General features: G+C 41.4%; 2 protein-coding genes across 10 annotated transcripts in view; one reads left to right on the top strand and one right to left on the bottom strand.

The window, feature by feature from the left end:
* The first annotated feature begins 1,255 nt into the window (after positions 1–1,255).
* LOC129180393 (rhodopsin) lies at positions 1,256–2,748 on the top strand. Its single transcript, XM_054774837.1, has one exon. The coding sequence runs from the start codon at positions 1,354–1,356 to the stop codon at positions 2,410–2,412; it is 1,059 nt and encodes a 352-aa protein (XP_054630812.1). The 5' UTR covers positions 1,256–1,353; the 3' UTR covers positions 2,413–2,748.
* A 971-nt stretch (positions 2,749–3,719) lies between these two features.
* LOC129180342 (membrane-associated guanylate kinase, WW and PDZ domain-containing protein 1-like) overlaps positions 3,720–26,692 on the bottom strand; it is a 99,227-nt gene continuing 76,254 nt past the window's right edge. For 8 of the 9 annotated variants that reach the window (XM_054774727.1, XM_054774745.1, XM_054774737.1 and 5 more), the window contains 11 exons: positions 23,152–23,186; positions 20,980–21,232; positions 17,286–17,377; positions 16,138–16,333; positions 15,753–16,055; positions 13,711–13,914; positions 13,078–13,165; positions 12,929–12,989; positions 10,541–10,684; positions 10,319–10,457; positions 3,720–6,474 (listed from right to left, as the gene is read on the bottom strand). In XM_054774727.1, the coding sequence (XP_054630702.1) occupies positions 5,390–6,474; positions 10,319–10,457; positions 10,541–10,684; positions 12,929–12,989; positions 13,078–13,165; positions 13,711–13,914; positions 15,753–16,055; positions 16,138–16,333; positions 17,286–17,377; positions 20,980–21,232; positions 23,152–23,186 (2,600 nt within the window). In that variant the 3' untranslated portion in view covers positions 3,720–5,389. Of the gene's footprint in view, positions 6,475–7,128; positions 7,221–10,318; positions 10,458–10,540; positions 10,685–12,928; positions 12,990–13,077; positions 13,166–13,710; positions 13,915–15,752; positions 16,056–16,137; positions 16,334–17,285; positions 17,378–20,979; positions 21,233–23,151; positions 23,187–26,692 lie in introns of all 9 variants that reach the window. The other variant, XM_054774795.1, reaches the window with a different exon arrangement.

Below are 26,692 nucleotides of genomic sequence, written 5' to 3'. Positions count from 1 at the left end.
AAAAAAAACATATTTAGAAAGTCATAAACAGGTTTTCTATGCTCTAACTACAAAAAAATTCACTTACCGGGGTCGGGTCTGTAAAAACAAGGGACAGACCCGATTAATAAGGCAAGAAATTCCACTAAGTAACCCTGACAAGTGAAAACCATTTCAGGTGACTACCTCATGAAGCTCATTGAGAGAACGCCAAGGGTTTGCAGTGCTATCAAAAAAGCTACTTTGAGGAATCTAAAATATAAGACATATTTAGAGATATTTCACACTTTTTTTGTTAAGTACAAAAATAAATAGTCATGACAAAAACGCAGTGAATGAGGAGGTGTGTCCAAACTTTTGGCCTGTACTGCATATATATATTATAAAACAACACCAAATTATTATTATTTGGGGGAGCTTCTTTCCCCCTAAAATAGACCTAATGAGGCTACTGTGCATCACCACTCAGGGTTCACAGCCTGTGCTCTACATATGATCAATATGTTTAACTTGTATGAGCATAAAACAACTACACCTATCAATGCAGTCTTTATTATCTTCTATGCAAGCTATATTCTCAGAGATACAACCGTCAGCAGTTACATAGATAGCTAGATACTTCAGGTAGCTACATAGAAACATGTCCTCATTCGGGTCATGGGGCACATATTACCATTCGCAGTCACATTCACACCTATGGACAATTTCTTCTATTTCTCAGAGTCTCTGTTTTGCCTCCCAGGCATGATATCAGAATGTGGACGGAAGTTGGAGTACCTGGAGAAAGCGCTGGGAAAACAGATCTCCTGACTGTGAGGGAGACGTGATAGCCACTATGTCACCATGCTTCACAGATCTCACAGTGAAAGAGATGTGTAGATCTCTCCCAGCAGAAGTCAAGTATACAGCTTGAATAGGTCCAACAGTGAAAACAGTTTGATACTCATAGTTTCTACTGATCAACTCAAATGCCAGCATGTTTACGTGAGGACAAAGATGCACATTCAAACTAGAAAGAAACAAGTATGTTTGAAAGATGTGCAAAAAAGATGACTTGTTTTGTTATATTATTTTTAAAACATAGCTGCATAGCAAATATAGCATTCAATAACTTCATGTGAGAAATGAGCAGGTGTAACCCTAATATCTTGATGAGTTGCCAGTTATGTTTGCAGTGATGGCTGGATTAGATATTAACTGTGGCCTAAATCACTTTGTGCTGACGGATTTGGAAAGTGATAATCCAAGGTGTGCCTTTTAAAAGCCGGAGCGTCACCACCGAGGTCCAACTGTAGCAAGGTCCCTCTCCATCACGTTCCTGAACAGCCAGAAGAAACACCACAGAAGGGCTGATTGCAACCGCCAACCGCAACCATGAACGGCACAGAGGGACCTTATTTCTATGTCCCTATGGTTAACACCACCGGCATTGTCCGGAGTCCTTATGAATACCCTCAGTACTATCTAGTCAACCCAGCAGCCTACGCTGCCTTGGGCGCCTACATGTTCCTTCTCATCCTTCTTGGCTTCCCCATCAACTTCCTCACTCTCTACGTTACCCTCGAACACAAGAAGCTGAGAACCCCTCTAAACTACATCTTGTTGAATCTGGCGGTGGCTAACCTCTTCATGGTGTTCGGAGGATTCACCACAACGATGTACACCTCCATGCACGGCTACTTCGTCCTGGGACGCCTTGGCTGCAACCTGGAGGGATTCTTTGCTACCCTTGGTGGTGAAATCGCCCTCTGGTCCCTGGTGGTTCTGGCTATCGAGAGGTGGGTGGTCGTCTGCAAGCCCATCAGCAACTTCCGTTTCAGCGAGAACCACGCCATTATGGGTTTGGCCTTCACCTGGGTGATGGCCTGTGCTTGCGCCGTGCCCCCCCTTGTTGGCTGGTCCCGTTACATCCCCGAAGGCATGCAGTGCTCATGTGGAGTCGACTACTACACGCGCGCTGAGGGTTTCAACAACGAGTCCTTTGTGGTCTACATGTTCTGTTGCCACTTCCTCACTCCCCTGACCATCGTTTTCTTCTGCTACGGCCGTTTGCTTTGTGCTGTCAAGGAGGCCGCCGCTGCACAGCAGGAGTCTGAGACCACCCAGAGGGCTGAGAGGGAAGTCACCCGCATGGTTGTGATCATGGTGATTGCCTTCCTGGTATGTTGGTTGCCCTATGCTGGAGTGGCCTGGTGGATCTTCACACATCAGGGTTCTGAATTCGGACCGGTCTTAATGACCATCCCGGCTTTCTTTGCCAAGAGCTCTTCCATCTACAACCCAATGATCTACATCTGCATGAACAAGCAGTTCCGCCACTGCATGATTACCACCATGTGTTGCGGGAAGAATCCCTTCGAAGAGGAGGAGGGTGCATCCACTACCAAAACCGAGGCCTCCTCCGTCTCCTCCAGCTCCGTCTCTCCTGCATAAAGGCCCGTCACTGCCATGTAACACAATCCACTATCCGAGACGAAGAATTCTGCTCCCCTGGCACACGACTGAAGGCTAATGTCTACAACGTCCTTTTTGTATTTTTACCAACAACTTGGTTCAACCTAAAGACTGTTGCAGGAAAGATAAGCCCATTTCAGAGTTGTTCCTGTATGTACAGAATATCCAACGTAACTATTTGTGAGATCGTTTCCCTTAGAGTGAGGGAAAACTATGTTAATCATTAACAGTTGGATCCTCAATCATACTGGCTTATTTTTGAATGTAGAGGCATGTAATCAAGGCAACTTAAAATAAAACGCACTTTGCAAATGACTCACCATGTTTATGTTTTACTTATAATTGGACTGGCAAAGTACAAATGACTGTAGTGTCTTTGATCCAAGGAATAAATGTGAATGCTATATTCAGAATGCATTTATGTCTTCAGTCAGTTTGTACCTAACAGCGAAGACACTGGGCGAAGACACAGCTCAGGTTGTGATTTTGACTCAAGTTATTGGTTGAGTGGAGCGTCATGCTGGAGAAATTCAAGCTCTGCACGCTCCTGCGCATTATGACCTTCATGCGTTGCCACAGCAACCGGCATAGAACCGGATCTGTCCTGGAATACAGATATGCTCCGTGAGCGGCGCACGCACATGGTGTTTTTAATTTGCATAAATAAGTTACAAAATTTCACCTTGGAAGAAGAAGTGATGAAATATGTGACTATTAATAAGTCGAGAAGAAATGCAGCAGAAGGATTAACAGGTTAGTGTCCAGTATTTTGGTCATAAATGGGTAAAATCTATGGCAAGAATGAAAAAAGTAACAACACTGAAACAATGCAGGAAACGTGGATGTGGTTTTCAAGGTTTCTCTGGGAGTGAAATGAGGTAGAGTTGTACAAATAAGGCAGCTGACATCCCGTGTTGCTCTCTTAGAAACGGATGAAAATATTTTATCTGCGGTTAAATGTGGAACACTTTCATCAAATATCAATCTGTGTTCAAACATTCAGTAGTGTGACCGAAAGGATCAAACTGGTGCTTCCCAGGAGACATTAGTAAAAGCAGCCACGTAAAAGTATGAAAACCCTCAGATTTTGTATGGAAAACTTTATTTTGATAATAAAAATAGCATTCACAGACTTCTTTTGATAGCTACATATACAGTGTAATCCATCTCAAGGAAAGAAGCTGGATAAGTCCACATCTACTTGTACTTAGACTAATGTTATGTATAGCTTCATGGGTCAAATAAAGCTATGAACAATGTAATATTTATATATGCATAGTTTTATAAAAAAAATGGCCCATATACATGTACTGCTCTTATCAACACATACACAGCATTATGTCCGGAGCACATTGCAAGAAATAATGCTTGAAGAACACAGACTGCATACAAGTGCTTTATAATACAAAGGCAGGCTAACCATAGAGAAATTCAAACAGACAAACAGATTTTGAGTGACCAAGTACAGTCTTTCATTCGAAAAAGGTCTTTACATACCTGATCCATAGTAAGTCAACATAGTTCCCATAAATCATCAGGTCCATTTCAAAGATAAAAACACAATATCACATTCCTCACAGCTGAGGGTTATCATAAATTTCTCTTTTGTACATGAAAAAGGCAACATTTGTATTCCTTCACAAGTTCCTAATAGTCACATAGGAAAAATCTTTACAGGTGATGGCCGACAGGTGAACATCAAAAATGTGTTTTTTTCTTCTTTTTCTTAAATTCAGTACCATGGTGGACAACGATGGTCAAGTAATGTATTTGTTGTGATTATTCCAATACACTATTAGTTATTTTAAAGAAACAGAAAAAAACAGAATACACACAAAACACATTATAAAGCAGCAGCCAGACTCCAGTGGGGTGACAGCGTGGCTCAGCATGGCAGATTGGTCATCTCCTATACTGGGATACAATAATTACTTTTATTTGGAAATTACGCTTCAATTGCTTGGAAGTAATAGCAACTAAAAATGTGGACACATTTTTCGGGGGTAGGACTTACATTGCTGCACGCAACGGCCAAGTGGCATTCATCGAGTTTAAAAGTAAATTGATGATTTTGTTGTTTTTTTTTTAATGAGTAATGTGTGGGTCCTCTGTATGTCTTTGTGAAGGCAGGGGCAGAACCAAAAAACAGTCACAGTGCATGGTTGTTACCAATTAAATCCAAAGTGACAAAAGTCACATCTTGCACTGGATCATTTGATCCTTTCCTCTTTAAACGTGTCTTTTTTTTTCCTCTTTTGACTGATAGTTTCAGCTTGGGCACGTCCATTGCTAAGGGTATATCACCATTACCATTTTCTTCCACATCACTTGCAGCAACTTCCTAATTTCGGAAATGGGGTGTTTTTAAAAGGGTAACACATTTTAAAGAAGTAATACAAAATTTGGTTAGCATGGTTTCTGAACATAAATCTTTAGGATTTAACCAAGCTCACTTGATGAACGTGCCAAATTAAATAAAGACAGCCAGCAAATGCACACAGGGTTAATAAATTATTTATAAAATCAGCACTCAACCACTATAACTCCTTTTGAAATGTCAAAAAATTAGCCAATGTGATTTTCACAGTTCTTGTAAGCCATCGGTGAATTGTGCTATCATTTGTTTCGTAAAATCAAAGACATTGACAAAAGCACAACTGGAAGCATGTTTCATATCTCAGAGGGAACAAAACATTTAGATTCAGCAATGCAGACAAAAAGCAATATCACCGATTTCATATGCAGGCACATACAATACTTCTACTATAGTACAACAACCTGCTATGAGCAACGCAACGATGACAAAACAACCAATGTGAGCTGATGGGATTGTACTCCTGCTGTTTTAGGAATCTCTGCATGGGATCACAACGAGTTAAGTCAATCTATAAATCAGCTGACTATTGTAGTCCAATTCCAGTGTATGATACACACAAAGGGGAGAGTCCATTCTGCTCTAGATGCTGAGGTCTTTGGGGCTTTCTTTGTACAGGCTTCTCTTGGGCTCAGGGAGCTGGTTTGAGCTTCGGCCAAAGGTGTTATTGTTGTGGCCTGTGTTGTTGTATGCAGCATTGTTGTGTGCAGCGTTGTTCTTCATCATGCTGTAGTAGTCCTTTAGTCTGGGTGCTGCTGCATAGTTCTGCTCGTCCCGGCTGTAGTTGCTGTCAGGGGAAGAGTCCCGCTCCACTCGGTACGGTCTCTCCGGTGTTCCGTTCATCCGATATCGCTCTGAGGAAGAGTCTCTCAACAGGTTGCCATTCTTTGTGGCTCTATCATGCGTGCGGCCCCTCGAAAGAGACGATGAATCGCCATTGTCGTTGGAACGCTCAGGAGTGGAGGCCTCCCTGACTCGCCCGCTCATCGGCGAGTTCTTGAGGAGCCTTCGCTCGTAGAACTTGCGCTCAGGGGTGACAGAGAGGAACCCCCCATCGTCACGCTCCCTCTCAGGCGTACGATCCCGTTGTGCTCGCTCTGCCCTGCGGTCCATCGACTTGGCCCGCCTACGATCAGGGGAGGAGGTGCGCGTTCGGGTCGGCGAGCGATCAAGGGAACTGCGGCGCTGCGTGCGAAACCTCCTGTCCAAAGTAGAGCTGCTGTTTGAGAGTCCTTGGCCCCTGAGTTTTTGTGCAGCTGCAGCCTTCTTCCCTGAACTGTCCTTCCTCAGAGTCTTTAGGAGTTTTGAGATGCCGCTTTCGGACTCAGACTTTTTGACCTTGCGGTCTCTGCTCTTCTTGTTGCCACTGCTACTGTTGCTGCTGTCTGGAGACGGCTGCCTGGGGTTACTTTGACTATGATGGTTGTTCCAGGTGTGGTGATGTTGGGGGTTAAACTGTCGGCCTTGGTAGTCCATCTGATCTGACCCAACCCTGTTCCTATCTCTGTCTCGGCCACATCCAGACTCCTCGTGGCGTGATGGTGTGTGAAGGTCTGGTGGATAACTGGGCTCCAATGAGGTGTGGTATCGGCTGTAGGGTGGCAGCGTTCTCATTTCCGAAGTGTTTTGTGCCCCGGGTGTGGGAGGGTACCCGTCATTGGTGCCGTCTGAAGAAGAGGACAAAAAAGACAGATGTGATGCGATAAACTTGTATGTGCACATAAACTGCAGTGACGTGACAGAACCAGCGGGCGGGGATTTGAAGCAAATCATGCATACATGTGCTCAACTGTCTGTAGGAGTATCCCCGGCTATGATGCACAACATTGTTTTTCACAAATATACATGGAAGTTGCACTGAAGTCACACATGGCTTCAATACAATCTGGCTGCAGGGCTGCAGGCGAAACACAAGGTGATGTCAGCAACAAGAGCAGGTGCACATTGGCAAGAGTGGGGTGGGGTTATCAATGACACTGCAGGCACCTGAGAAATCATTCAAAACAATATGGTGATGTGTACCACCTGGACCAACAGACGGAAAAAAAAACAACAAGGGGGTTTAATAGCTTAGCCATGTTGCTATGGCAGCAGCATGTGATGGGTGGCAGCATGAAGTTAGTGCTGGTCCTTTTCACAAGTACTTGCAGATGTGGAAAGTTTGATTTCAGGCATGACATGACATATAGATAGTTTACTTTGTCGACACCTCAGTACACATACACACATAGTAGGATGCAGGTTGGGATGAGCTGGAAGAACTCAAAGGAAAAAGATGACGGGTGAGCGGAGTGGATCGGGACAGACTTCTGGTTACAAACCGTGGTCTGATTTTGGCCCATTAGGTAGAAACAGGGCTCTCCCATCTTGTCATTCCTCATTGTACCAACAGCGAGATGAGGAGCCATCATCGCTGGAGAGAGGAGGAAGAGCCCAGCAAGAGACAGATCAGTGAGAGAGGAAGCGCAGGAGAAAACAAATAAAAGAAGGCAACAGGCAATTTTATAGTTCCTAGAAGATGTACGTATATCGACAAAATATTACAATATAAGCAATATCAAAGGAATAGCAAAGGATGGGGGAATCCGTTGAAAAATTAACCTCTGATAGACTGGAAAATAGTGCTGGGAAAAATGACTGAAACACCGTCAGCAACAATCTATCAAGTAGAGGCTACAGCTTTTGGAAGGGAATATACTTGTAACAGCTATAAAACACTATCACGCTCCAGACGCAAAAGGGTATAAATCACTGAACACTCTTCTGTAGTCAACGTTTCTTCATGAATGAACATTTCTCGACCGCCCCGTCTACTGATAAAATATTGATTTGAGCACCAGTGGTTCAAACTGTGGATTCTCTCACCATTTATAGTAATAAAAAAAATAGCAAGGAACTTGTGATAGACGACATTGCGTGGTGCCCGTGAAGCCATCTTTGAGCATTAAACAAAATCAGTTGAAAAAATGCGTTCCAACCCTTGACCCCTGTTATCTCAAACTTCATGGATTAGATTGCTAAAAATACTGGGGCTCCTTATCTGACTAAAATAAATTTGAAGAAGATTGGTTGCAAATTGTGATTGAGCACTGAATTGATTTGTTGTTGTTGAATTTGGCTTGTTAATGCACTTGTTAATGTTCGGTGTCCATTATTCCATTTGATCTTGCTAACATCCGTTATCGTTATGCATTGACATACATGTGTATCCATTTCTGCTAATACACATCTTAATGTCACACCGACTTGACATACAGAAACTGTGATGACATGATTAAATGCTCAGGGAGACCTTGAGTCTTTACAACAAATTCCTACATTGGTGTCCCCATGTTGACGGGCTGTGAAATAACCTTGCGCCCGTGTGTTCCTTACTGATAAAGTTTGAATAAATATGCCTCTGTCCCTTCCTTCCGTGAGACACTCACATCAGACAGGAATAGGGTTTGTGTTGACTGTCTCTTTGTGTGCAGAATAAATAAGACACTTTTTTTACACTTCTCATCGTCAGGTGTATCTGAACTGGCTTCTTGCATTCAAGTTTTCCTAGTTTTAATGAAATTGTACTTCTCATTGTTCCCAGAGTGCTTGTCCTGTCTCTTGGCTACTAAGGGGTAAACATTTTTCCCTTAATAGATTTGACCTTCAACTTTTAAAAAAGCCACTAAAACATAAGTCTAATTTTTGTTATTTAGTTTACTAATCTTGACTAGACAACTGGTGACAACAAACATGGAACGATTTGATCCTTAACCTTGTTTTCTTTAGCTATTGCATGTACAGTATGGTTTGGTAATGGTTTAATTTTATTTGAACATGCATACAAGTTACAGTAAAATACATCACATAGTACAATTCACAGTTCCATATGTCCAAAAGGAGTAGGAAGAAGCAAAGCTTATTTAATCCTACCCCCCCACCCGTTCCACATCTGTACATTTATTCACTTCCTGTATTTCATATGTATCTTTATAATACATAGAAAAGTGACAAAGTAATGGAACGATATGTTAGTATAATTGTCAAGGTTGTTCCACAATCATAATAATAATCCATCCATCCATTTTCTATGCCGCTTCTCCTCATTAGGGTCGCGGGGGTATGATGGAGACGATCCCAGCTGACTTCGGGCGACAGGCGGGGTACACCCTGGACTGGTCATAATAATAATCATATATAATAATTACTATATATATATTTATTTAATAATAAATAAAGAGCCGCAGGGTGGCCTGGTGGTTAGCATGTTGGCCACACAGTCGGGAGATCGGGAAGATCTGGGTTCGAGTCTCCCTTGGGCATTTCTGTGTGGAGTTTGCATGTTCTCCCCGTGCGTGCGTGGGTTTTCTCCGGGTACTCCGGTTTCCTCCCACATTCCAAAAACATACATGATAGGTTAATTGGTGACTTTAAATTGTCCATAGGTATGAATGTGAGTGTGAATGGTTGTCTGTCTATATGTGCCCTGCAACTGGCTGGCGACCAGTCCAGGATGTACCCCACCTCTCGCCCGAAGTCAGATGGGATAGGCTCCATCATACCCACGACCCTAGCGAGGATAAGCGGCATAGAAGATAGATGGAATAATAAATAAATAATAATACATACAATAAACATAACATAACTAGTTCAAGACTCTTCTTCCTTGTACTTTGCAAACTTCAACTGTTTGTATTGCTTCTTAAAATCGCTCATCTTAGAGCATTGTTTGAGTTCCTTGCTCAATCCGTTCCATAATTGTATTCCACATATGAAATGCTGTGGGTTTTTAGCGTTGTTCTCATGTATACGTGTTTTAAGTTTTGTTTTTCCCTGAGATCATATTTGTCCTCTCTTGTGTAAAAGTATTGTATGACATTTTTGTGTAACAGGTTATTGTTTGTTTTGTTGTTGGAAAATGTACTAAATCAGCAAATTTTAATATTTAGGATTTTAAAAATAAAGGATTTGTATGTTCTCTATACGTGGCATTATGGATTATCTTAGCTAATCTTTTTTGCAGGACACTTAGCGAGTGAAGATTACTTTTATAGTTATTACCCCATATCTCCACGCAGTAAGTTAGATATGCTAATACCAGAGAGCAGTAAAGAGTATGGAGTGATTTTTGGTCAAGGAAACATTTTGCTTTATTCAATATTGAAGTATTTCTGACCACCTTAATAATATGAATGAACTTCTTTAATGTAGCAAAAACAAAACTGGCCAAACAAGGAACACAACTTTTCCCCCCAGCTAAAAATATTGGGTCATATAACCTCATTATGAGCTGAAAATTGTGATCTTGAACCAATAGTGTCCTCTGCCATCTCATGTAGAAAGTAGTTCCAAATCAAGAGGACTGTTGCTTTAATATCAGGAAGTGAATCCCTGAAAGTTTGAAGAGGATTGGTTACCACCCATTTGAGGGAACAATTAACTTTATACTGGTATGGAGCACAAAGAGCGTTGACCAAGCTCTGAGGGACTTCCAGAAGGAGAAGAGCCAAAAATGAGCACATGTAAACATACCATACTCGGGCACAGATCCATCCCCACGTTTCAGAACAAGACGTGCCCGCCGACCACCATTCTTGATTAGCTCAATGGCACGTGAATGCTTCATGTTCTTTGTGCTCTCGCCGTTAATCTCCAAGATCTCGTCTCCCACCTTGAACAGAACAGTATTCAATGTCTGAGGAGAATAAGTGAACGGCAAAGTAATGACAAAATCACATTTAAGAAATGTCATACCCTCATTTTGCCATTCTTGACAGCAGCTCCGTCCTCGGCTAGTCTCAACACATACAGGTCCATGTTGTACTCCCGCCCTCCTCTCAGGCTGAAACCGAAACCTTTGCTGTCGCGTTCTAGGTCCACTGAGTAGAACTCGTTGTCCTGTGAGCAACAAAGTAGGACAATAATGCAGAGTTGAGAGTAAAATCCACGGTGCATCAGGACGATTTGAGCATCATCCCACCAAATGTCAGTGGCAGGACAACTGCCTCGAATACATCAATAGTTAGCACAGGCACCACAAAGTTGCAAAAGAACTTATCAGAAGTTCCAACCTTGCCCTGCCATCTTTGGTATAAATTATGAAAGACCATCATTTGATCTTCTTTGCATTATATTCTTGCCTTAGCAACAACAAATGCAGTCATGGCTACATGCACTATTAGACATACTGTATTTTAAGCTTGCATAATAAGCATTAATATTACAGACAATTCATACATTTTCTTCTGAAATAGGAACCATGGCTTCCTTATCACAATGTGTCGCCTTTCCATTCTTCCATTCTTCTTTCCATTCGCTTGCATCTTCTTCCGCGTCACATACACAACAACAGTGTGCAAGGATAATATTAAAGCTATTTTATTTTGATGAAATGGACAATTTTAAATGAACAAAACAAGAATCAGGTTTATTATTATTTCTAAAAGTAATTAAGGTGTTTTTACTCACTTGTTTTGTCTCTCCTACGAGGTTATGCTTTTTTCCTACAGCATTTTACATCATATGCAAATGATATGTAAATTAGATGATGATGTCATCTAGCGACTTCTAGGACAGCCAATAGCTTTTTTTTCTTACTGAAAAGTTGGCAACATTGCTAGCATTAGCTAGAATTAGCAGTGCACTAGCTAGTCATCAACACATCAGTATAACATACAGTCATGGAAAAAATGATTGGACCACACCAACCCTAACAATGACAACAAAATGTTTTGGCAGTACAATGCTACAGCTATTCATGTAAGAACTTAAGTGAGTTTGGTTATCATCAAGAAAACCATGGAAGTTGCTGGATATCAGCTCTTAAATTCAACTCTTATGAGCTATATTTGTTATCATCATTATATTTGTCCAAACGCTTTAAAATGGATCAATTAACTGAAAAAACAAGGGTGGTCTAATAATTTTTTCCATGACTGTACATACATTATAACGATCTAATTTATCTTATTTATTATGTATTGTGTAAAACCATGACAGGAACAACATCAAATTAAAAGCACAAAATGAATACAGATACAGCCTGGACTTTTTTTCCAAAGAGGTTGTGTACCGCAAATGTGCACATTAGCACTCAATAAGGTCATCAAATCTTACCTTTATGCATTCCCACATAGTATCAGCATTTGGGAGCAAATATGAAGTGAACAAAAAAGGGTGAAAATACAGTATAGTAGTCCATTTTTCTCGGAGATGAATAAAGTATCTGTTTGTGCAGTGTGTGAGAACGGGAGAAGGTGTGTTCAAGGATGGTCAAACAAAATGGGACAAATCACCGTTCGCATTAAGCATTCAAAAACTGGAAGATTTCTAAATGTATATTATTTTTGAACCCACCATCCACCAGTACAAGCCTGGACTTTGCTTTTCAGAGTGGTTGTGTACCGAACAAATATGCACATAAGGTAATCAAATCTTACCTTTATGCATTCCCACCTAGTATCAGCATTTGGAACCAAATGTGAGGTGAAAGAAAATGGGTAAAAATACAGTACAGTAGTAGTAGTACTGTAGTAGTACTGTGCAGCGTGAGACAAAGTTAGAAGATGTGTTCAAGGACTGTCAAACAAAGTCGGACGAAACGCCGCTTGCATCAAACATGCAAAAACTGGGGGATTTCAAATTACATATTATATTTTTAATAAAATAAATAATAAAATTTGATGTAGTTATTGTCCTAGTTGAGTATCGAATCGTTTACCACAAAGAGATTCACATCCCTATTTATTATAGATAAAAACTTTTTTTTTTTATCTGCGATTAAATGCAATTAATTATGAGTTAACTATCGACAAAATGCGATTAATGAAGATTAAATATTTTAATCAATTGACAGCCCTAATTTTTTCTTCCACTATCATTCAACAAATCACCATTAGCACAAAGTTCGTGAGTCATCTGTCGGAATAATCAGAATTATTTGCATGTTGCTCGTCACAACTCCATAACTGTCAATTGTTTCCCACATGAACTTCCAATCTAAGTGGTAAAATGTAATAGTTAGTTTTACAGTTTTTAGTATTACATTGCGTTACATCATCCTAAATTTAATATATAAAGCTAGATTTTTAATGCTGATTGGTAACGGAATAAATCACAGAAATTCAATTAAAAATGTATTACCTGCGGTGTCTGAGTTTGTGTTGGTGGCGGAGGAGGAACTCCTTTCGACTTTGAGTTATTCCTTTAAAAACAAACATATGACAGGACAAAGTTGAAATAATTCTTCACAAAAATGTTTCCTGCAAGTGCGTATTTACATGTGCACTTACCGGGACTCTTTGGATTGTTGAGAAGTGTGTGTGGTGGTGATGGTAGCTATCTTCTCGGCATTGGTCAGCAGAGAAGCATTGGAAGACTCTATAGGGAAACAAAACATAATGAAATATGACACAGTAACTAAAGAGATCCACCTGTTTTTTCTTTAATACACGGATGACTGATATTTTTGTGCCGCTTTAGAGAATAGCTCCGTTTAGTGCGAGGGATTTGACCCATGTGCTGGTGCTGCAGTACTGCGTACTTCTATTTCCACATTTGAGCTAAAGTGAGGGGATTAACATGAGCAGGAAGCACTTGCTTAAAAGTGCTTACATGCCGGCACTGTTTTTTTTCCTGTTTTTAATCCTGGAAAACTGGCAAACTATTACAAATGGCTAAATATGCTGCAAGCACACAACAGAGAAACAGGCAAACTATTACAAATGGCAAAATATGCTGCAAGCACACGACAGAGAGGAACTACTCATTGGCTCATAGTGAGATATAATGGTTCACAGTGGGATGAAAAGCGCTCTTGCTAGTTAAGAGTAGCAAGAGGGGCCTTTCCAACCCACCACAACGATGAATAATCATGTGTTACTGCATTATGACACGGGCATGCGAGGCTCAGAGCCAAAGCTTACCATCACCAGGGATGATCCTGAGTGAGACCGTGTTCCCGGCTTCCTTGATCAGGTTGACAATGTCCGAGTGGGACTTGTTAGTGATGGAGCAGTTGTTGACAGCCAATATTCGATCGCCGACTTTCAGCTTGCCGCAACGGTCTGCCGGGCTGCCCTCAATGATGCGCCCTATTTTGTGGGGCATGGCCACACAAGCACTTCCAGCTTTTGTGTTGACATACATGTTTGTTTGATGGTTGATTGGTTATATTGATTGAGGAAAAAGAAGAGAGACAAAAAGACGGGAAAGATGAATTGATCATCCCAAAGTATGTCACCCATAGAAAGATACCAGGTATTTTGAGCTTTACTAAAATCACTTTGCATGCAAATTACAGCAGAAAAAAAAAATGTGTGTCAAAGTGCAGTCTTTCCTGAGTAGCCTTTTGTCTGATGTGTTAAGCCCTCTGAGGGTTCACATTGACACTCCAGTCATAGCAACATGGACGCCACCGACCCTCCTCCTCCTCCACTCAGGGCTCAGTGACAACAAAAGCTTTGCTGAAGTGTAAAAGGGCCCAAGTAATTGGACTTTGTGCAAAAAGTGTAAGTACTCCCTAAGAGGAGGTGCGATATGCAGCCAAAAGCTTAGAGTTGGCACCAGCCATAAGGTCAGTGTAAGCTCTGCAAGAAAAATTATCTTTAGCTGGGTGACAGGGATCAACGTGGCGTATCTTGTCTACTCAAAAGCTGCAAACAGACCCTGGGTATCTTCTGTCATCCTTGCTTGATCTCTGTCCCTCCTCCTCACAATCCTCCATCCATCGAGTATTCTTTTTACGACACTTATATTCATTGCATCCCTCTACTTTGTGGCCCCCTTCTTCTGTCTTGATTGAAAAATGCACTTGTACCCTGTCACTCTATCCACATAATGAGATACGAAGCCTTACGGGATGTGGCAGGTATGCAGGATTTAATACCCAATCTGCTAAGCACAACACAGAAACCACACCCACTGTCACAGGGTGACAGGGTGAGTAGGGCATGGTTCCTGATGGACTGCAGCAAAATTGTAATGCACGGGTGATTGAATCATCTAAAACGTCATTGTTATTCCTAGGGCTGACAAGCACCGCTCTTAAAATCTCATCTTAAGTTCTTAATAATACAAATTCTTTTATATTTCAGCTAGTGTCCCATATGGTTGTATTCATAGTGGGAATGGGAATGTGAACAAGACACATCAAAGTCCATTCATCTCATGCTCCCAAAAGGAATCAGAGAAGTGAGAAAACAGAAAAACAGACACTCCTAAAGGTGAGGTATGAGACAGCCATGGTGATGAGCACACACACGCACACACATACAGGTGCACACACTGCTGTTACAATAAGCAATGCTAAGTAACACCATCATCCCATGGGATCAGTCAATGCAGCTAACATTCATTCATGTTTTTGCAGATGACACACCACAGTACATCATCATAATGGCTAACTACACAACAGCCCTTGGTTTGACATTGGGGACGGAGATCCATTACTTGGTGGTTAAATCAAATCAAATTTGTTCGAGGAGAACATCTACGACAGCTCATCAGTGCCGGAGCAACTTTCATAGTCGCAATTTGGCTGTTTACTGCAATACGTGAACGCAGATGTGAGGTCGGAATCTGTGATGATTATGTTTGTGATAAAGCCACAGCCGGCCTGATCCTGACAGAAAGAGCGCTGCTCATGAAGTGATTTCTAAATCACTAAGCTCATGATAGCAGGTTTAAGACCTTGGTACTAAGCGCACCTCTGTTAAAAGCCACCTCATGCTATTCCTAAAGGTGGAGAGTAACTACACAAATACTGTACGCCGTGCGCTGTGCTGATGTCTCTTTGCTAGAATTAAGCAGCCAAGGCTCTGGAAAAATATCTTTGAGACTCAAATATTGCAGCTTTGAAGTAATTACTGCACAATGATGAATCATAGGAAAAAGAAAATCAGAAACATGCCCACACTGTGAAGTCAGATTAAAATGAAATTAAAACAAGTTCCACCACATCACTCACCAAAGGTAGTGCCAGCATCAGGCCTGGAAACAGAGGACACAATGACAAAACCGAATCCCTCGTTCTCGCCACGTTGGATCTCCACGTCATATGGCTGCAGCGAGGCAGGAACAACCGCGCTTCCGCTACCACCTCCTCCGCCACTGCCTATGCCACTGGTGGAGCCGCTGCCCGAGCTGACAGTGTTGAGAGAGTTCTGGCTTCCCTGTGGGGTCCGCTTGCCTTCAGTCAAGCTTGGTGCCTGGGTGCTGCTGTGGTGGGAAGAGGCTGGTGATGGTGGAACGTCACCTTCCCCTTTTGACACTGGTCGTGAAAGGAACGAGTTCTCATGTCAAGAAGGCTGAAGTGATATGGCAGAACATACTGTATGTATATTTCCCATCACCTCCATATCCAGTGGTCTTGCGTCTGACCGTGAGGTTGACGTGGCCCTGTTTGGCAGCCTGCTGCATCAGCTGCACTACCAACTGGTGAGACTTGCCTACTACTGCTGTGCCATCTACACAGATTAGCTCGTCCCCTGAACGCAGGCGTCCATCCTCATCTGCTGCGCCATACTTCACTATGTGACCTATGTAGATCTGTAACAATCAAGGGGGTCACAATGAATTATATATGAACCATACATTGTTGTGGGGAGGAGGGGCATGTTCCAAATACACAAATACAATAAATCCCACAAGCAGCAATAATAGATTGCCATACCTAAGTGTGACATACACTCCACCGGGATACCCGGCCAATACAACTACATGAACAGAATAGATTTCCCCCTTTTTAGCTTGTTCTTCATAGGATTGTGCAGCATCTGTAGGACCTTTTGTCCATTCATTCAGAAGAGCAATTGTGAGGTCAGAAGTCATGATGACTGTCCTACAGGTGATGGATGGAGCTGAGGTCAGGGCTCTCAAGTTCTTCCACACCAAACTCATTCAGGCATGCTTTTACGGACCTAGCATTATGCGATGGGCACAGTCAAGCTGCAACAGAAAAGGACCGTACCCAAACTCGCCAAAAGTTTGAAGCATAAGCATAACCAAAATGTCTTAATATGATTAATAATTAAGATTTTGACTAGAAAAAAAAATAATAAAAAATATCCTCGATTGATTATTAATAGGTAAAAAAGTTGTCTCACAATACTTTATATATAGTGTCTCCCCATCGATTTTAAATTTTTATGGTAAACTTCAAACCGTATGTAGATGAGAGCCTATTGGGACCATGATGCTATGTGAGGCTTTAGGCCTTGTGTGGGAGTGTGCTATATATCACTCTGATGGAAACAAGCACATTGCTACCAAGCATCGTCTCTGGCACAAACACAACAAAAAATGGACTTTGATCAGCCCCAGTTAAAAAGCAACCTCCACATAAATAAGAAGAATACAAAAAGACTGAGAACTAATTGAAGGGCAAACCAGCAGGGCCTAATTGGCATGATGATTGTATGTAACAGTAGTAGGTTACATGATAAACATAAATTGAGTATATTGTTGTGTATATTGTGTTCAGAGGTAAGTGTGTACTTACAGGCTCCCCTGGCTCGTTTCCTCCAAGAATCCGAAAACCGAACCCCGTATCCTTTCTCCAAAGGAAAATGTCCTGCTCCTGGCAATCTGGCACTGAAATAAAACACAGAAAGGGCACAGAGTGACAATGTGCCAAAAACGCTGCAGGCTCCATACTCCACTGACTGAATCGCTTCTATGTAGAGTAATCATTGAATGCCTTTAGCCTCAATTGATAGCACTTTTGTGCAATTACCACAAATCCATGGCTATTTGTGCAATTGTTTATCAGCAAGGCGTTTGTTTAGGACTGTGAGTGTGCCAGATCTACACCTACTCCTCGCCTCATTGAGCAAGAGTGGCTTCTTGCATGAAGCCCACAAGCGGGTCTGCAAAGTCACTAGCTGTGACCTTGCAACACTCGCAGATCTGTGGTCTGACAGATCACTGAATAACATTTGTCTGAGAAGTGAACATTTGAATTTCAAGACTCTTCCTCCCCTGTGTATCCACTGACCACATTTATGAGCACATTGATGAGGACACCGGGATGTTTGTTCACCTACAGCAGGATGATTGCCTGTTTTCTGCTCGGCTGCTGCACGATGTTAGTGGTGAACCTGTCTGCTTCGGTGTGAATTTAAATGCTACAAGTTATAATTAACCTTCAGCTGATCTTTGACTCTGCAGTGGCATCAAAGCTCAGAACCTCCACCAATTCTTACGCATCCATCCTCGAGTTTTGACAGGTTTATTCAACAAGTTAATAAAGATGGGGGATAATTTCACTTTCGCTTTTCCTGCCTTAAATTGGGCTCACTCAAACATTTACTTTTTCTCCACTGTTCGTTTTTACATTTAAGCTGTTGTTTTTCAAATTTGAAACTGTGTTTTGGAATTTTTTTTCGTAACATTATTTATTACCATAATATTTATACTTTATTCTTATAATATCACACATTTTCCCCAACCTAATTTTCCAAAAATTGCAACTTTATTCTATGTTTTGTTACTAATGTTGCAATAGTTATTGCTGAAATTTTTGTGACAATTAAATTTCTTCCTCAAAGTATTACGTTATACTGATACATTTTTTGTTTTTTTAATGTTAATACTATGACTTTATTCTAATATTTTGACTTTTTTTCTTGTAAAATTACTGGTCTTTTTTTCTATTTGTCTTGCTTTTGTTAGTTTTCTTGTTTAATTGTATTTTTAAAATGTGTCAAGGGGCCGCTAAAAAAAAAAAAAAAAAAAGTCATGGGCCAGATATGGCCCCCGGGCCGCACTTTGGACACCTCTGCCCTAAACAGTGCACAATATACACAGATTTTCACTCACTTCTGCAAGGGAAATTCTTGCACTATAGATGCCTGACATACTTGAGTATGAACTCGCAGACAGAATTGGGGTTTCCTTGACAGAACCATTTGACTCTGGAACTCCTCCAGGGGTTATCAAACACATATAATAATTGGCCGCAGCTTAAAGCAGCCGTATCCGCGCCTAGTTAATATTTAATCAGCAGCAGTCCTAGATTCTACAGGCATCCACGATTATTAACCAGTCCTGCACTACACAACAGAGCAACAATCACAAGCCTGCAACCAGCAGACCTGCCAACCTTGAAAACATGTTTCGAGTAGCCGGATGCAGAGGCCACTTTGATACATTTTTAAATATATTTTTTTAATGTTATACATATTTAAAGAAAACATTTTTTGTGATTATTAGTTATTAGTATCAACATTTCAGCTTTTTGTTGTTACATGCCTGTTGCTGTATTTTTCCCATTTTTTGTGTTTTTCTCTGTTAAATTATAGTATTTCTTCTTGGGCGGCACTTTGGGCACGTGGCATGACTATGTGAGCAACCACAACTCTTGTCGACTATTTAGCTTGTTAGCTTCCTTAGTCACAAGCAAGTGATGATCAGTGATGATCCCTGTCACTGCTGTTGTGTCCTTGGACAAGACACTTTACCCACCTTGCCTGCAGCGCTGTCCACATTGGTATATAAATGTGAAGGAATGTTTGGTGGTGGTCGAACAGACCATCGGTTGTCTGTGTCGACGCAGCTCAAAGACTTTTTTTGAAGGTGTTCAGAGGCTGAACTCGAAACTTAAACCGGCGAAATGCAACAAAATATGTACTGTACCCAGAGAGCAGCGAAACGTACAAGTGTTTTCAAGGGTCAAAATGCGTGCCATGTACAAAAAATGCATTTTGGCAGGTCTGAATAAGACAACGGAACAGACTTGTCACTGATGTAACCACGTTATGAACATTACTAGTATGTGTTGTTGGGAATAAACCCACCATGCATTCATCTCAAATTGATGTTGATTGTATGTTTAAAATCTGTAAAATCTGAAAAAGGGATGAGCTTCGGCTGGGGCTCTACGGTCCCAAGATTGATTTCAAGCTTTAGCGTGTCAGGATCCAACCATGGCACAAAACCAGGTGGGCCAATTATTTTTCAGTGTATGATTTATCTATTTACATTACTGCCAATACATATATACTTCTCACAGCCTGGGAGAAAACAATTAACCAATCAAATGATTTAATATAACATCCCAATCAAAAACAACAAGAAAATGGGGGAAAAGCAGTAAAGTCATAAAATTAATATAAGAAATTGTAACATTACGACAAAACATTTAATGGGTATAACGCCGTAATACTATGAGGGAAAAAAATGAATTTTCCCAAAAAATTACAGAATAATTATTGCAATATTAGTAATAAAACAAAGAATAAAGTTGCAATTTTTGGAAAATTAGGTTGGGAAAACGTCAGTGTTATGAAAAAAATGACAAAAGACAGCTGAAATATTTAAACTAAATAAAATAAAATAAAATAAAAGCAAAAATGAAACAATTAGCAGTGGAGAAAAAGTAATAAAACACTTTATCACCTAAGACACAAAGCTAAGATGCAGGCTGGTATAACAAAATACAGTACATACGACTTGTTAGCATATGTCCCGGGATGCTTTGATGTTACTGTATGCGGCCCTCGCTGGGGAAAGTTTGGACACCCCTGTGTTAACTGGATCATTTTGACAGTAATCTTTTTTACTGTGCTGCATTTGCCTGCATCACTATGATGCACAGGCATGCTGCTCTTGTCTTTTTATACGTACAGACTCTTTTCAAAAGAGACAGCAACAGGGTGAGTGTAACACGCACATATAAACACCGTACAATAGTAGTTCTCCATCTTTTTTCAGTGAAGTACCCTGTGGAATATTTTTTTCAGCCAATCAGAGGAAAGCATTTTTGGGTGAATATGTATATGTAAACATTTGGAAATAAAAATACATATAAAATAACTGAAATTGAAATGTATGAAATAACTTATTTAATTACAAATAAAGCTTTGTGGGGGATTATAATAAAGATGTGTTCTAAAATGCAAATACAAATGAATTTATCAACTTTATTTAGTATTGTTTTTCCTGGATTTTTCTGGAACCCTGACCCTTGACCTCAAGTATGCAGTGGAGTGCCTGCAAAAGTCCTAGTACCGCCATTTAAGAACCAGTGCCCTACAACAATATCTGCACAAGAAGTCCTCATCAAGGTAGCTTTTGATACACAGATGTGACTCTGTTGGGATTCAGCGCACAATTGTTCATCAAGCACACATAAAATACAAACAACACAGCGATATTATAAGGTAACATAAATATTCACACCCAGTGCTACTCACATCTGCTCTCGTACATGCTCCTTGACTGCGCCCAGATCTTAAAGGGGTCCGGCTTCTTTTGGAGAGTGAGGGTGCCATCTGCAGGGTCCTGAGGGGGCAGGCCTGGCAGTGAATGGGTGGGTGGATCCGGAGTGGGCACCACGGCCTCACTGGGCATGGCAGGTGGGTGGCTGGGAGAGTCCGTGTGGGCACTGCGATGGCTGCACACGCTGTGCTGGGAGCTGCTCTGGCTGTCTTTCCTCTCTAACTGGTGCTGAACGCATGTGAGAGAAAAAGAGAGGTTGGTGAGGCATGTGGGTGCAAATAAGCAGAAGACAGAGGCAGAGGGCACGGTGATAAGTGCGTCAATATCAGAGTAGAGATACAGGGAGAGTAGGAAAAGCGACAACACTCATGGTTGTCCCTCTATTGCATCAGTCCTGAGCAAGCATGGCAAACATGGTTTCCATGGTTGCAAGACAAAAACAGTGAACTGTGAGGAGAAAAAACTATTACCTATTTATCCAGTGATCCTCTTTTCACTGGGAATTCAAGGTTGGTTTTGATTGAAACAGCTAAATGAAAAACGGAACGTAAAATCTCAAAACCTTCCCATGAGTCAGGTCGATGTTCACCAACAAATTAAATGAAAATCTTTGTGAGGTACTATTGAAATGACTGAAAAGTAAAATATGAACAGAACACCCTGTAACTGATTATTTAGGGACAAAACTGTTTAATTATTATCACCATCCTTTTTTTTTAATACACCACAAATCCTGTTCAGGGTCGTAGGCGGCTTGGAGTCTGTCCCACCTAGCTGACTTAGGGTGAGACTGACGGTCCGTCAATCACAGCGCTATTATCATTATTTTCATAACAATTAAACAACATATAACTTTTCTTTCACTGCCATAGTACCACCAGTATCACTTTAGGCAGAATTAAGGGTTAGCTATCTCATATCACATAATTCATGTACAGCTTTATTAGAATACACTGAATCATTTTACTGGATATAAAGTGTAAACCAACATATAAAATGGTCCAACGTCTGCTCAACTGTTCCTGTATTGCTTATTATGAAGACAAGAGACAGAATTGCCTTCTTGTTTGAAGCCTGGCGACACGCTTGATGGGGTGAGACAGCACAGCCTCTCTTGCATATGGGAGTGTACTTGGAGCATCTATTTAGATTCTAAACTGCAGGCAAAATGGCTGTTGTGTGCCGTCACAATGGTGCACGCAGCGTGACATTTCCCTGACGTAACATGGAGGGGCAAAGGAGTGGGTTTGTAGTCTTTCCTGTTTGGAAAACTAATGCAAAGCGACAGCCAGGCAGTGCTAGTGGCACCCTCTCATTATCCGGCCACTGTGCCATGTGACCGCAGTAGGTAACACTCATTGCAAACTAATCCTAATCCAAATGTCTGACGGGGAGGGCTTTTAATTCCAATCAGAAAGAATGAGATGACTTTTCCTTCCATTAAACTGGTAGGAATTGAACCCACCGTGGACCTTGCGTGGCAGGAGGCAACTCCATTCCAGTGGCTCTACTGGGGTTTATTAAGATGGCAGTAATTGAAAACTGCAATGCCATCACTTCTGGGTCTGCATTGATTTTTTATTCGATTGAGATGAGATGTAAAATTGGGGAGTTGTTTGCTGATTAAAGAAGTAGTCTTTGTCTTTCCTATGCTCCTTATCCCTCACCCCACTTGCTCCTGTTTGCTGCCCACTCAATACATTTGCCATATCTGCTAACCTCTGTGCGTCCTCTGTAGCCATAATACACTTTTTTGGGATAACCACCTCCACCCTAGGTGTGCCAAGCAACCCCTCTTTCCATCTTTGCATCACACCACTCTCCCAACCTCCCTCAGCTGTGGCTGACAGCTGGCCACTGCTGAACTATTCAAGCAAGGCTGGTGAGTAGAGAGTTGAGAACAGTAAATGGAGAGAATACTGCAGAAGGAAAAGAATAAAAGAAAGCAGCACAAGTGAAGAGGAGTGGTGCTGACAGGACAAAGAAGAAATGGGAAGCTGTTGATGCAGCCGGGAAAGAGTTGCATTTCGTATCATGTCTTTGTATCTTTTGTTCTTTAAATAGAACACCTCACTCACGTGAGCATGCACAGACGCACACACACGCGCACAGACACACACGAAAGAGATGGCAATTGTAATACTCACCACCAGCTTTGGACTCCGCTTGGCTGGCACCACTCCTGCAAAGCATCGGCAGAGAGATAGAGAAATCATTAATGACCACTTGCCTTGGCTTCTCTGATGAAAAACTCCAAGGGCCAAAGAGATGGACCCGAGATCGTGCAGCCGAACAGAGCACAACCAGTTCTCTCACTCTTCACTTGACGACTCTGCCCGAGCAACAGCGAGCGCCTCGGCTTCTCGCTGATCTAAGTGATCTCCTCCCCCTGTGCTGATTCCCGCTTCACTCAGCGCTCGCACTCGCACTATTTAGCAGAGGAGCTTCCTGCATTTGACAGGCTGACTGATGGTAAAGCAGAAGCAGCAGCAGCAGCTCTGGATGGCCACTCTCAGCTACAGGTCTCCACAAGAGCACAGACTACTGTACTGTATACACCTCCAAGACCGCTTGGCTAATGATACAGTGAATTCTCTCAGCTGTTCCCCATAATGACAAGGCTCAGGATCTTTAGCACCATATCAAAGAGAAGACTGACTTTACAGTGAACCACATTGCTGATTCCGCTTCATGCCTCTGCTTTGCTCATGAGTTACATTGAGACGCTCATCTTCTCTCGTTTTCTTCCTCTCCTCATCTCCTGTGCCACCCCTGCCCCCTCTCATATAGCATTTAACATAGAAGATCAATCTCATTTGTGTTAATGAAATATTAATAGTTGGAGGCAGTTATCAGGGGAGAACATTCACTGCATACTAGTGTTGGGAATAATCCACATTCCAACTTCTCTGCTTCCTGTTCACCATTCAAACCACCTCAGCAAACCAAGCATCATGATTCATCTACAGGCAATACACAGAATTAACACCAGCACTCCCACTGCTTATTTATATTCCCTATACTAAGAATATTCATAGTTTTTTCTCCAAGAGCCATCCCTCTCTCTGCTCGTGCTGCTACCTATTACAGCAGCGTGTGTGTGTGTGTGTGTGTGTGTGTGTGTGTGTGTGTGTGTGTGTGAGACAAAAATAGAAAAATGAATGCATGAACTACATCAGGCAGGACTGGGACAAAGAGTAGATGTTGCCAATGCTATTGAAAATCTCAGTGGCTATATAGTGGATGTTTTTTCACCCAACACAATAAAGCAGCAACATTCATTCATTTGCACCATTACAGCATGCATTCACTCATCACTCTTCATTTCTTCTATTACTGTGACTGATTTATGCAAATTCTCGCCCACTATGCACAGAGAGAAAGCTAACAGAAAGTTACAGCAACATTAGCACATGCAACAACATGCTTGTTTTCATCTTCAAGCTCTTTCTGCTGCACTGGCAAAAAAATCATTAAATGTTAAAACTCTCTGTTGCTGCAAAGCCCATCTCTCTACATGATTCATAATTCATCCTTGCTATTTCCCCTCTCTTGCTCTCCCTACTTCTCTATCTCTCTCCCTCACATCAGATTATGAGATGCCAGCTACTGGAGCAGCTGGAACCACATAGATGATGACAAGTGTGCATGCTTGCATCTGTAGAAGTGTCTCTTTCCCCTGAAGGTTAAATATTAGAAGGTCAGGTGTCAATAAGGAACCATTCTGGTTACAGCAGCAGGTTAGGGGGACCAGGGGCACTAAATTATACTGTGGGGAAGGTCAGTAGAAACATATCACTTTGAAACAAGCTCTGGAAATGTTCTAACTACAGACAAGGTCAAGCATAATTAGCAACAGGAACTGAATGTAACTACAGCCACATGGTATATTTTAACACACACTGAATAGAAAAGAACAGAGGTTTCAAGTGGCCTTCATATATGTTAGTTTTTGCCAGAAGTATCTCGGTGCACGATGCAAATCTTTAAATCTGCCTCACTTACTTTGACACAAAAGTGTAATTCATGGCACATGTAACATTTATGAGCAACTGAGGCTGTGTGAAGAAAATATGACAGTGACATGTTCATGTACACACGCAGGTCTGTGGAAGCGTGCATGTGTACAATGCATACTGTATGTAACATCAGCATGTAGGCAGGCTGAGAAGTTGGTTATGTCCACTATTTATGCACAGCAGTGTGTTTATGGGCACACAACTACATCTATGCCTAACTTAACTTGAAAACAAGTTGGTAATGTTTAAATTTAAGCATCCCCACAGCACGAGGATTACACACATACACACTCCCAGCATTTTCCTTATGCGCCAGTACCATAATCACAGCATTGTTATCTCTTATTAAAGAGGCAATCTTGCACCAGGGAGGTTGCGTCTGTCTCCATTATAATTCAAATGAGAGGGTAAGTATAGAAAATCAACTGAAGGTGAGAATTAGTAGCATCAGAGGCTGTGGAGGAAAATAACGCCAGTATTCTCGATAATGTACTAATAATGTACAGTATGTCACGAAAGTGAGCATACCCCTCACACTTCTGCAAATATTTTATATCTTTTCATGGGACAGCACTAAATAAATGACACTTTGATACAATGTAGTCAGTGTACATCTTGGGTAAATTTGTTTAGATAGTGTACATTTACTGTCAACAGGAATGAATACACCCTATTTTAAAGTGTACAAATTGGGCCCAAATAACCATTTTTCTGTGTTACAAGGTCTGGGGAGAAGGTGTGTTAAATTTGGTGTTATCGCTCTCCCACTCTCTAATACTGGTCAGTTGGATGTTCAACATGGCCTAGGTGGGGGGGTGTCAGCCTGCCAGTGCTCAGCCTCAGACCATAAGCCGTATTATTCGTATTGTTGTCATCTTAGAAGGAAGCTTTTTTGAAAGATGATGCACAAGAAAGCCTGCAAACAGTTTGCTGAAAACAATCAGACTAAGGACATAGACTACTGAAACCATGTGCTGTGGTCTGATGAGACTAGGGATGGGCGATATGAACCGAAACTCATATCCCGATATATTTAGGTTGAATATCGATATAGGATATATATCCTGATATTTTTTAAGCAAAGTGAGTTTAGACAGAATCAAAGCCAAACATGCTTGTTTTATTTTATTAAAATAAATACCTAACATGATGTTTTTGGATATTTCAAAGCTTTATGCAAGATGCACATAAAAAATCGTATCTAAAAATAGCCTCTAAAATAAAGTAGGCCATTCTCTATTTGAAACAAACATAGAAAAAGTGAAATATAATCTTTTTTTTTTTTTAATAAAAAACCTTTAGCTATGCTCAAATCCTCAGTTACTAACAAAGGACAAAAGAACCAAATATGAAGGAGAAGACACAAGCATGTCCTTATTTTGTACCAGGAACACCAACCTGTCAACTGCATCAGGCTTAGCAACTGTCTGTCTAACTTCCTTGTGCATTTGTGGTTGAGCTTGTCGTGCTAAATAATTGTGACTGCGAAGCTCGCTGGACATCACAAGTCCATTGTTTTCAGCAGGTTTTTAAAGCCGTTTTTTCGGGGACCATATCTTTAGCAATGTAATAGGACACCTCTTTATAATAGAACACCACTTTGCTTTTCCTGTCATGAGGAAGGCAACGGGAGCGCGGCAGACAGACAGACAGCCCGCAGCTTCACACA

The sequence above is a fragment of the Dunckerocampus dactyliophorus genome, chromosome 1 (assembly GCF_027744805.1).
Source record: "Dunckerocampus dactyliophorus isolate RoL2022-P2 chromosome 1, RoL_Ddac_1.1, whole genome shotgun sequence".
NCBI classification, from domain to species: Eukaryota; Metazoa; Chordata; class Actinopteri; order Syngnathiformes; family Syngnathidae; genus Dunckerocampus; species Dunckerocampus dactyliophorus.
Note: the sequence above shows the minus strand (reverse complement) of the source record. Positions and strands in the feature narration are given on the sequence as shown.